This window comes from Schistocerca gregaria, chromosome 4 (assembly GCF_023897955.1).
Source record: "Schistocerca gregaria isolate iqSchGreg1 chromosome 4, iqSchGreg1.2, whole genome shotgun sequence".
Taxonomy (NCBI): Eukaryota; Metazoa; Arthropoda; class Insecta; order Orthoptera; family Acrididae; genus Schistocerca; species Schistocerca gregaria.
The window spans coordinates 394,001,500-394,014,470 of record NC_064923.1 but is presented as its reverse complement, the minus strand read 5'-3'; the positions used below and the strand labels follow the sequence as shown (position 1 = coordinate 394,014,470).

At 41.7% G+C, this 12,971-nt stretch overlaps 1 protein-coding gene across 1 annotated transcript in view; it reads right to left on the bottom strand.

Moving 5' to 3' along the window:
- LOC126267741 (uncharacterized) overlaps window positions 1-12,971 on the bottom strand; it is a 76,889-nt gene that overhangs the window by 31,645 nt on the left and 32,273 nt on the right. Inside the window, exon 3 of the mRNA XM_049973043.1 lies at window positions 8,773-8,908. Within this exon, the coding sequence (XP_049829000.1) occupies window positions 8,773-8,908 (136 nt within the window). The remainder of the gene's footprint in view (window positions 1-8,772; window positions 8,909-12,971) is intronic.

Sequence of the window (12,971 nt, the reverse complement as noted above, 5' to 3'; positions counted from 1 at the left end):
TTAGTTATAATTAAGTTATGCTTGTGCAAAATTCGCCAGGCGGCTTCCTCTTTCATTCCTTAGCCCCATTCCATTTTCACATATTACTTTTCCTACTATAAAATTACAGTCCCCTGTAATTGTATCTTTTATCTCATCTACGGAGCTAGTTGGTATATAAACTTGTACTTCAGTGGTAGGTGCGGGCTTCGTGTTTATCTTGGCTACAATAATGCGTTCACAATGCTGTTCAAAGTAGCTGACCGATGCTCCTACTTTTTCATTCATTATTAAACCTACTCCTGCATTATCCCTATTTGATTTTGTATTTATAACCCTGTATTCATCTGACCAGAAGTCTTGTTCCTCTTGCCATCGAACTTCATTAATTCCAACTAAATCTACCTTTAACTGATCCATTTCCCTATTTAAATTTTCTAACCTCCTTGCCCGATTAATGGCTCTCACATTCCACGTTCCGATCCGTAGAACATCAGTTTTATTTCTCCCGATAACGACATCCTCCTGAGTAGTCCCCGCCCGGAGATTCGAAGGGGGGACTATTTCACCTCCGGAATATTTTACCGAAGAGGAGGCCGTCACCATGAAACCATGCAGTAAAGCTGCATGCTCTCGGGAAAAATTACGGCTGAAGTTTCCCCTTGCTTTGAGCCGTTCGCAGTACCAGCACAGTAAGGCCATTTTGGTTAGTGTTGCAAAGCCTGATTAGTCAATCATCCAGACTGTTGCCCCTGCAACTACTGAAAAGGCTGCTGCCCCTCTTCAGGAACCACATGTTCGTCTGGCCTCTCAACAGATACCCTTCCGTTGTGGTTGCACCTACGGTACGGCTATCTGTATCGTAGAGGCGCACAAGCCTCCCCACCAACGGCAAGGTCCATCGGTGATGGGGAGGGACTTTTGCCTTACTTGCATAAGAATGTTTTTACAGTGACGCAGTACAAAAATCACTTTATCCCTCCCATCCCGCCCCTTGCGGCCTGCCACGCCAGGCCACCTTCCAAGCCTTGCAGGTGCATGAACGTTACCTGGCAAGCCACCCTTCTTCCGGCAGAATAGGCAACACAGCAATTACCTGGAGCCTGACAAACAGCTGTGGCTGTCCAACTCCTAACCCCTATTACTCTTCTTAGTCTTCCTGGTGCATGAAAACCCAACTACTTTTGGCGATGGAGCAAATAGGAGGGTCTTTCAACAAGTAATGGAACACTTTTTTTCTGAAGGATGTTGGTTTGAATCAGAATTCAAATACACTATATTACTCTCTGCTACAAAATCCTGTTTTTATATGTAATAACCGTTCAATCAGACAGCCTTTCGCCACCGTATAGGAAGGCCCTGTATGCCCTCATGGTACCGCTCTACTGGTCGACCTCGAATTAATGTCTCTTTGCAGCAGTAACCTCCCCATTATCCAAGTACTGTCTCCGAGAAGTGCGTTCTTCATTGGGTCAAAGAGATGGAAGTCGGAAGATATGAGATCCTGGCTGTAGGGTAGATGAGGAAGAACATTCCAATGAAGTTTTGTGAGCTTCTCTCGGATAAAGACGTCGTCATGGAGCAGGTTTAAATTTTTTGTGGCGATGAACACGCTGACTTCGTTTTTTCAATTTCCTGAGGGTAGTTCAATATACTTTAGTTGATCGGTTCACCATGAGAGACGACAACAAATAGAGTAGCCAACGGAAGCGTCCAGTTGTTAAGCGGGGTGTTTCATTGTGACCCATCGATCATCTCGAATGAGAGTGTCCGCACGTTCCAACGACGCTGCAGGAGTCACAGCTGTGGGAAGCTGGCCAGCGCACGGGAGATCGGACAGCTTTGCGTGATCTTGTTTAGATGATGACAAACTTCTCGCCCAACACCTCACCTTCCTTTTGTTCACTACCAGTTCTCCGTAGACACTGTGCAAGAGCCTATGGATATCTGCGACGCTGTGGTGTTCCACCAAAAGAAATTCTCTGACGCTCTCTGCTTGAAACGCGTCTCCGTTACAGACGGCAATTAAAAGGCTACGTATAGCGCTGCGGAACTTCGTGAAATTATGGAGGCTGAAGCAGGAATATCCCACAATGTACACACCAAATTCGGCATTTTTTCAAGCGAAACTGGACGAGAAAATCATGTGTTGCAATAGTTACCGAACGCACCTCGTGTGTCTGACACCGTGCACATTTTCCGCAGTTTGCATCACTTCTAGACAAGAAGATGTGATGCCCTATCCATCCTCGTAATAGGAATCTCTCTGACTGTCCTCTTCCAAACAAACGAAATAGAAAAGTGTTGGGCCTAGAGAGGCGTTGAGAAATGTGACCGGACAGGTTTCTATGGAAGTAAAATACTGAGCTGTGAGTGAGAGAGCTGAATATGTATGTTTACTGTAGCGCGGTTGGCTTAGAAGCTCTCTATTTGGCTTATTTCTAAGAATTTAAGTAGAAAATTGAGGGGGGAGGAGGGAAGGGAGAAGGAGAATGGTGAAATGGCGGGAAGGCACCCATATCCTGATGGGAAATGAGGAGAGAATGGGAGGATCGGATGGAAGGAGAGGATGAAGAGGAATCGAAGAAGTTCAAGACTAAATTTTATTCAAAGTCGCCATTACTCTCCTACCTACTCAATGCCGCATTTTTTTCCAACAATCGATGACCTTCGTTGCAGAAGTCTGCATTAATGCTGTTCAGGAATCGTTCCACCACAAAAATCACCTTGTCGTCATTGTGGGAATGCCTGCCATGCAGATGTTTCTTCATTTCAGGAAAGAGGAGGCAGGCGCTAGAGAACCTCCCATACGACTGTCACGAGAGCTCAGTGACATGCATCTGTGACGATTTGTCTCTTACGACCACAATCTGGCAGCAGCACACCCTGGCAGGCCCAAAACAGGGACACTTCTACAACATTCAGCGCTGGGTTGGTTTAAGTGGTTTAAGTGTATGGTAACATTGACACAGTGGTTAGTTGGCACGATGCTTCAATTATGGAAAAACAAATCTGATTGACGAAGAACAAAGAGCCAATCCATCCCTCTGTGAAGACCGTGAATCACAAGAGAAGTACAGGCCCTGTGGCTCGAACACCAGAACATCGCAATTGAGGCGACGATGAAAAAAGTGTCAGTCAACGATGGATTAGTTTTCAAGGAGGTGGTTCATGCTCCTCGACAACACCTCAGGTTGTTCTGCACAGGACAGTGTCCACATACGTACTACTTCTATTGGGTATCACTTTTTGTTCGTTTTAATGTGTCTTTTTCCTGAAAACGACCAATAGGAGATCGAAACCAGTTACGGCAGTGTGAAATGCTCATGTGTTTGTACCCTATAAAACGCAAACAATGAAAGATCACTCTCAATCACTTAGCCCTCAAGAAGAATATGAAGGACCACAGAATAACAGGTTTTGCATAGTTCAGTAAAATTTTGAAGCCTTCCCCTGGTAATGCATGAGCTGAGCAAAGTAGATCAGAAGGCCCCAGCCTGGCGGAATACTAATAAGCAAAGACTACAAATGTTGCATGCAATATGGCCACCAAACAGTGTTCATTGTTACGAACTGTAAGAGCTGAGTGTCCAAGGCGCCAATAATTTCTACGCAAAAGGGAGTAAGAAAGCTTAAGTCAGGTACAAGAACAACTAGATAGTACACTGATTGCCGAAAATACATCTGCCATTTCCCCTGAAAGATGAGTTGAGATATCTGTCGGCTCCAACCAGGGCGACCAGAGCAGCTGACCAAACAAGAAAAGCAGACCAAGTGATATCATTGCTTCCTCACAGTAGCAAAGCACATGGGCCAGTCTGAGTAAATATTATTCCTGTTCCAATGGAGAGATGTACCCAGTATGCCCCCATCCAGCCTGGAATTTGTATCTGTGATGGCCTATAAATGCTCATCTAGCCATCCACAATCTTTGATGGAGCAGCGATTCCCACCTGGAAGACGTAATGACCGTGAGCTGCAGCGCCACCACCTGTGCCTAGACTGATGGGAAACTGTGGGCGCCATCAAGGAGTCGGCTTTCTGGCGGCCTAACCTGTGAGTACAGGGGCAGACCATCATCTGTCATTGTGGAGGATACAGATGTCGCCACATGCTTTCTGTATGTGTGGGTAGCCTTCGATGCTACCTGCCATTCTCCTCTCGGCTGGCCACAGCGTGACTCCTTACGACTTCACACACTTTTAGGGAGCTTGTGGTACCTCTCCTGCCCGCACTTAAGATACTATCATGCGTGCCCTGATCACCCACTATCTGGAGCTGGTAGCAGCTGTGGTTGGAGTGAACGATGCCGCCTGCACAGCGTGGCCTCTTGCCCTGTGACATCTCAGACAGCAGACGCCACTGCTCCTGCTACTGCCGTGGGTCGAGACTGTATCCTGCACACTGGTGTCGGCGCATTCCTGCCGTGGAGCACGGCACTCGTGTTCCGCGGTCTGGGAATCAAGACAACTCTGTGTCTCTGTGTGATAAATATTTATTTCATTAATGATGTGCCACTGCCGTTTTGGGCGTTTGCCAGGGTATCACACACTGAGTCACTGTTCACTCATGTACAGGGGTGATCGTCCATCTAGATCTTGGTCCATCTAGATCTTGACCTCCATCATCCAACATAGCATCTGACCCCTGGGCATTACTGTATGCTATTTTTTTCTGTCAAAATTAACTCATATGTTCTATTCTCCAGTAATACAAAACCGTGACTTCTTCTTTTCGTTGATACAGAAATCATTATCTGGTAGCCATCTTCATGTGACTTTCGAGATGACTGTTGTCTGAACAGCCAGAATGCAGATTTCTATAACCAAGGTGTCGTACTGAATTGTAAACATGGATAGAAGGACAAACACTATTACCAGGTTTCATAGTCCCAGAAAGACTTTTTTTTCATGGCTCCTCTTGTATAATGAGATATTCCCATCGACAACCAGACACATACACAGAAGCAACCGTAAATTTTCAGAAAACTTCAGCTCGCTGGTACATAAATTGTTTCCGCAATCATAATGAAAGCCTTGGAGCAGACTGTAATCATCCGGCAACAGACTGGATTAATTACAATCTTATTAATGCTGAGCTTGAAAAGACATCGTGTGAAATAATTCAGAATAGTTTCTCTGAAAATTTATCTTGAAAATGTAATAATTAAAATTGCAACGGCATGTAAACGGCACATGACAAACGTCAAATTGCCATGATGTGTACTACATGCTTGGTTATTCAAATGATTATTATGAGAGCTGAAACTTTAATAGTATCAACTACTTATTTACAGCTCACACAAAATAGACACGTGTTTCAAAGTTTTACTGACCTTCAAAGTAGTCACCAGCATTGTGTATAACGCGTTGGCAGTGATGTGAAAGTCGTAGGATACTCTTAGCAGTGCCAGTTGTGTTGACAGCTCGAGCGGCGCGGTCTATTGCCCGAAGAATTTGTAGCAATTCTGAAGTGAATGCCGTGAGTTGTTCCCTTCAGTTGAGAAATCGAGTTGAACTTATGAGGGCTTAAGTCAATGGAGTGCAGTAGGTGGTATAACACTTAGCAGCCTCATCAGTCAAACAAATCAGTAACAGCTTGCACTGTACGTGCACTGTACGATCAACTTACAGACAGAAGTGATCACACTTTCTGCACGACCTGACCATCATTTTGCAGGACAATGCTCAAGCACGTACAGTCCAAGCTGTTACTGATTTGTCTGACTGATGGGGCTGCTATGTAGGATATCAGCTGCCTTGTGCAACACGCACCTAGGGACAGAGAGTTTTTTCTCTTGACCGAGCAGGCTCGTACAACCACGTCACGTACATTAAGTCGGAAACCCTAGTATTACAACAAAGTAGGTAGGAGTAACGCCATCTACATTCTGTGTATAAGAAAGGGATACGCAGTAGATTTCTCATTCAGAAATCGCATTTGAATGGGGGTACTTTGTTATCGTATCGTGTTATACCTACTGTGAGAAGGAGAGGCGTCTGCCACCACGTATCGGGTTTGACAGAAGCGGAATCGTGATTGCCATGCAAATACGGATCGATGGCTTCAGGACAGCCACACTCAAAGCCATGTAGGATATCAGCTGCCTTGCGCAACAAGCACCTAGGGACAGAGAGTTTATTCTCTGGACCGAGCAGGCTCGAACAACCACGTCACGTACAGTAAGTTGGAAAAGGGGCCTGTTTGCAGTGAGTCAAAACTCGATACTGGCACTGCGACCCCAAGTGGTGCCACCATAGAAAACACTGGACGCAGGAGTAACACCAAGTCGTCTATTTAGGTGAGTCGGGAGTGTTCGTAAATGGAGGCTCCGAGGAGAAAGAATGTGGTCAGGCAGCATCCGTCAGCGTCATAAGCTTCTAACATCTTGAGTCGATGGTATGTGGAGCCACTGGACATTCCTAGACTTGTAAAACTAACGTAGACTGTCATAAGTAAGCGTTGACTACGATAGGTTTCCTTGTAGCTTTGTTCAGTTAAGGTCGTACCTGCGTTACCTGTATGTTAGGTGTGTTACATACCGGTCGGGCGTTACTTCATAATGATCGCTTTCTTTATGAATGCGATCAGTGTCTTATTAGATTCCCCTAAAAACCAGAAGTGGTGAACCGTCTAGAAACCGAAAGAATATGTAAAGGGCCAGGAAACCTACAGAATATTTTTGTTGTACATACGTACCTGTGGTGTCACCGCCAGACACCACACTTGCTAGGTGGTAGCCTTTAAATCGGCCGCGGTCCGTTAGTATACGTCAGACCCGCGTGTCGCCACTATCAGTGATTGCAGACCGAGCGCCGCCACACGGCAAGTCTAGTCTAGAGAGACTCCCTAGCACTCGCCCCAGTTGTACAGCCGACTTTGCTAGCTACGGTTCACTGTCTACATACGCTCTCATTCGCAGAGACGACAGTTTAGCATAGCTTTCAGCTACGTCATATTCAGTAACTATGAATGTATTCTGAACAGATAATATTGTGAATCATGACCCGTCAAGAGCGACGTTCATCATTAATGGATTAAAGTTAAGTATCAAACAAATTACGTCCGCTTTCTGAATTCTAATTCCTTGCCATGTTCCAGACCTCACGACAGTATAGTCCTTCCCTCCTCACGCCAGCCTGCGTGAGCTAAAACGCGTGCCTTTCGGCATCAACTAGTAACACGGTGTTGGCTCTTCTACCAACACAACAGTATAAACTTGAAACTGTCAGTATTTAATTCATGTTTTATTCAGCATTGTTGATTTGTAACATGAATAAGAGGGGTGTTGTTGCAAAAATAAAGAAAACTATACCTATTTATCATATACCGCTAGAAAACGCAATTTCTTCAACAATAAGGTAAAATAAAAAAAAACACAAAACAAAAATATCTCACTCACAGCTTCACTACTTCGTCTAACTTACAGAAAACACGTTTCTGTTATTCAAAAATACCTTTTGCCTGTATCAGTAGTAATGGGAAACCATTGACTTTGATCATGATGAAATACATTTTACTGAAATGAAAAGAACGACAATAATTGTATACATATATTTTTGATGCTCGTGCATGTAACCTGTGCTTGCATCAAAAGTATTTGCTTGGTTACATAAATGCGCAGAAGTTACGTTATCAAATAAGTTTAATTACTGATAAAATGCTATTTATATTTTGTAAGGATACAAACTATACAGTGGTCTAACACTGACTTGATGTACGTTTCTAATTATATGCAAAACAACCAAACAAACAAAAAGCAAAGGGAAGTCGTCGGCTCCCAGTTTCTATCTTACACAAACATTTATATGCCCAACCCTACCAACGCTGCCAGTGCTACAGGTAATCCTACCATTTACAGTGTCGTTTATGTAGTGTACCAAAACTACCAAACAGTGGTTTTGGTAGACCGCAACTCTAGGTACACCATATCACGACCACCTCTGGTTTGTCAAGTTGGTAATTTGTTCAAATGGTTCAAATGGCTCTGATCACTGTGCGACTTACTTCGGAGGTCATCAGTCTCTAGAACTTAAAACTAATTAAACTTAACTAACCTAAGGACATCACACATATCCATGCCCGAGGCAGGATTCGAACCTGCGACCGTAGCGGTCGCTCGGTTCCAGACTGTAGCGCCTAGAACCACACGGCCACTCCGGCCGGCTTGGTAATTTGTACAGCAGCCACTACATTCCTGACGTTATAATGCTGATGGCTGTGCCCTGTCTGCGAGGACTCCGTTACGTAATCTTTCGACAACATAATGCAAACCGCGTGTTCCCCAACCTGTCCTCACCTACGCTGATACAGGTAGTGTTCGACTGTAGCTGTGGCCAGCATGTTAAAAACTTGTGGTCATAAAATATTGAGGAAGTGGCGCGCCACCACTCGCCACCACTATGGTTGATGATCTCTGGTGTAATGTGAAGCAGCCTGGAGTGACTTAACATTATTTATCGTCCGGACTACGTTCGACTCGATACACGGACGCGTTAGAACCACTGCCGTTGCCAAAGGGGACAGGTTTGCACCCTGTATATCCCAAATTGTCTACAAATTTAATGATGCATTTCCTACCATCTTGTCATTTCCCATTCTTGCTGATGTTGCAGTTTTAATGATCATGAATGTACACGATTAAACGCGAAAATCTATCTCTCTGCTTATAAGAAAAGAATAGTGAAGCAACCAACAATACTGACGATGGCTAGAATACGAAGTAACGGAGGGATAGGAGTAACGTCAGGCTAGTGTTGTGAAGCTTGTAACTGGATAATAATTGCGACGCACCTGTTTCCACACCTGGTTCCCCTTCACTGCACGGTTCCCGCTCTGGACACTGTTCCCATACACTGTACTGTTTCCGAGGTAAGGTTTCCAGTATTCGTAGATCCTCGCGTCTGCGATGTTTTCCAGTAGCCATTCCCTGCAACAAAAGCAAAATGTTTGTGTCTGTTATTTTAAACTTTAAGAGAGTGTGTTGGTAAATGTTAGTGGATCTTGAGTCATGTGTACTACCAGGTCTCATTAAACACACTTAAACGTGTTTCATAATTCGTCGAATGCTTTGAGGCGATTCTTTCATGTCTTCTTTTTTTCGACTCATGGAAGGCATCAATAATAGAGAACAGTGGAAGAGAGCATTGTAGCGGATCCCCCATGCTATTCAACCTATGCACAGAGCACGCAGTAAAGAATACCAAGGAGAAATTTGGAAAGAGAATTAAAGTACACGGAGAAGTAATAAATACTTAAGTTAAGCTTATCCTGTATGGATACTGTAGAACATATGACAGTGTGTTACAGAAGACTGCAGAGTGTCACTTATAAAACAACTGTTTTTTTCTATAAATTAGTTTTCGACTCTTTTCAAGCACAGTAAGGTATCCATTTTTGTAGCGTGATGCTAGGTACTGGCGTTGCTACAAGACGACAAAAAAACGCTTTAATATATCGCCAGGAGTGTTATAAGGCAACATTATCGACATAACATTCCATATAGATTTCATTCATGGTGATACATTAAGGGGTTTACTATCTTCTTGCAAGGAACTAAAAATAAATATGTAACTTCTATATGCCGCATCTGAAGATGAATCTGAACAGGCTTCGAAAATAATTACTCAAAATAAACAAATATTTCATATGTGGTTGATAGAAGAAAAACATTTTCTTGTCGCAAAGCAACTAAGGACAATATGTACACACATTTTAAGAACTTAATCACGTCTTGTCAAGCAGTTCCACTTGGTCTCCAGTATCACTTCAAGAAGATTCATCTCAATCTGTATAAAACTGTTGAAACCGTCTGATTTAATAACCATTGTAAATGTAATGATCTTACGCCAAAGTGCATTACAGTACAAACTTTTCAACGAGTGTGGTGTCACTGTCCAATGCCCCCAACTCCGCACAGTCGTTGAACTTCCTTATGTCAGTGTCAACATCTTTTTTTGTTCCAGTTTCATAAACCCAATGTCGGGCGACAGTTTCTGTACTTCACCAGGGATGTCGTTGCAATATAATTCTAAATTACACCGTAGGAAATACTGCAACCAATGACAAGTGTTTCTGAAACGATTCTATTGTACCATTATTAGTTTCTAGTGTGACCCCACCGTCAGATGCTAACGTTGAACTTATTTGCAAGTTTTATATTTGTGTCCTAAATTTTAACAAAGCTTTCGTGAGTGCATAGTTCACAAGAGGTTTTACGTTTCCGTCCTAAAATACAACAAAGTTTTTGCGATTATTATTATTATTTATTATTTTTGTTTTATGGCCTTCACTGGACCACTCTAATCAAAAGGAGTACACAGTTTGTTGTTATTCAATAATACAACATAGTTCAATAATAATTCAATAAGACAACTCAACTGTGCAGTGGTTATAAGGGATTATTATAATTTATTATTATATGAAGAGAGTTTTGCTCTTCTGTCTGCCCAATACTTCTTCATTCTTTCACGTATTTTCTTTCTTTCTTCCTCTGCGATCACTCTTCCCGTAGCCCTTTTATGGATCTTCGTTTATATCCCGATTTGTCAGTCCTCTAGTTTTCTCTGTATTGTTTTTTAAGCATCTACTGTAATTTGGAGTTCTCTTATACCTTTCTTAATATCTGTGATCGATTTAATGTTGCTCTTATTTTTTCACAATTTTTCTCTTATTCCCTTACTAATTCTGTTTTCTGAGATTCTCAGCACATTATTCAAGAATAAGATACGCTTCTTCCTAATTGTGCTCATTACTTATTCTATTTTCTTGTAAACTGTTTTACTTGAAGCTGTTCTCGAAAACCCATTTACTCGATATTGTTTAATTATACATTTCCTAATTATTTTTCTATATTTAGTATTTTGTCAGTTTCTGCTTCACGGATTGTTTTGAAGATGGTTTCATCTGCGTAAATTATTTCTGGTTATGTTACTGTTTTATGACATTTGAACTTTGCACCTCTGAGTAGGCTTCTTTTTGTTGTATGTGATTTTGATGATAGAATTTGTTTTTTTTTTTTAGTTTTTATTCTATTTTTCCATGATGGTTTCTCGCTAAGTTCCAATTTCACCTAAATATTTAAATTCACCAACAATTTTGATTTATTGTTCTCCTATTATAATTTTGTTTGCAAATGGTGGGTCGGTTCGCATAACCCCTTATTTTTCAAGTGATATTCCGATGCCAATTTCCTGTACTATTTCCTGTAGTGATCTGACTTCTTGCCTGGTTTCTCGAACATCGTCGGCTAGGAGACCAAGCTCATCAGCAAAACCCAAGCAGTTTCAACTTATATTATTTTTAACACTTCCAGATCTTATGTTCTTTGGGCTATCCTTGTACCATTCTCTCATTATGTATTCCTGGGCACAGTTGAACAGTAATGGAGATAATCAGTCACCTTGTCTTAAGCCTGTTTCTACAAGGAATGGCTCAGACATTTCTCCTCTAAACTTAACATTCGATTTGATGTTGATCAGAGTAAGTCCTATTAATTTAATTACTTATGGATTGAGTCCCTATGCCCTTAAAATTTTTAATACTGAAGGTCTATGGGGGCAGTTAAAAGCCTTCTCGAAATCTAAAAATGTTATTGCGAGAGATTTGTTCTGTTTCATGCAGTATGCCACAATCAGTTTGAAATTAATGATCTGCTGCACACAGCTTCTCCAAGATCTGAAACCTCGCTGGTATTCTCCTAACTCCTCTTCTAGCTGCTCCTTGATTTTTCCAAATAGGATGTTGGATAAAATCTTGTATGTGCAGTCTAGGAGACAGATTCCTCTGTAGTTGTCTGGATTACTCTTATCCCCCCCTCTTCTGTAGTGGGTGTATGATGGCCATGGTACAGTGTTCAGGGATTGTTCTTTTATCCAATCTTTTATTAGAGCCTTGTGTGAGAAGGTGTTGACTGTGTCACATGAATATTTCCACGTTTCAACAAAAACCTGACCTTCTCAATGTTCCTTAAAGTTTTTTTGTCCTCTGAGGGCTCTTTTCGTTTCTTGGAAAGTTGGGGGGAATAATTTTTTGGTTCGGTTTTGATTGGGTTCTTTACGTCGATTTGTAAGAGTTTTTTGGGTTCTTCCAATTCAAAAGTTTATTAAATGCTTTTGCCGCGATTTCAGTATTTTCTTTGTTACTGTGTGCTATTCTTCCATCTTTATCGTTCATTAGTAGTGTAGAGGGCTCATGCCGTTCTAGTTCTTTCCCAAAGATTTTGTAGTAGTTTCCAGAATTAGTCTTGTGGTAATTATGTTCTACAGGGTTTATCATGACTTTATAGAATCCTCTCTTAATTCTCCTAATGTTCTGTGTAAATTTTTTCTCTTAATTTTTGAGATAGATATCATTTTCTTCTGTTTTGTCTGTTTGAAACTTTAACCATACTCGGTGTCTTTCTTCATGGAAATTGTCACATTCTGGCATCCACGATGTATGCTTTCTTCGTCGGTACAAGGGAGCTAAATTCTGAGCTTCTTTTTTAAGACAAGCTAGCAAGTCTTCTACATCATCTGCTATTTTAATGGTTTGTGTTATCTACTGGCATTTGTCTTTCAAATGGCTGATGTTGGTCATACCTTCTTCTTGTTTTATTATTTTCTTCGTTATTTTCCTTTAATGGAGTGAATTTGATTTTAATTTTAAGTACATAGTAGTCTGAGCCTGTGTCTACTCCTCTCAACACTTTAACATTGTATATTTCCATAAGAAAACTTTTGTCTATACAGACATGGTTTAACAGCCACTCCCCTGCCTCCAGTCTGGGTGTTTCCATGTTTTAAGTTTACTTGGCTTCCTTTCGAAGTAAGCTGTTAACTTTGAGTTTCTATCTGGTATCATCTTCATGATTGTTCAAAATATTTTGAAGTAAGGTGTCAGGAAGACAATCTAAAATACAGTGTTTGAAACGCTAATATCCGAGAATGTTGTCAGCTTCTACTTAACCCTACCATATTTTCCCCGGGAAAATACAGGGACCCCTCAAAAAA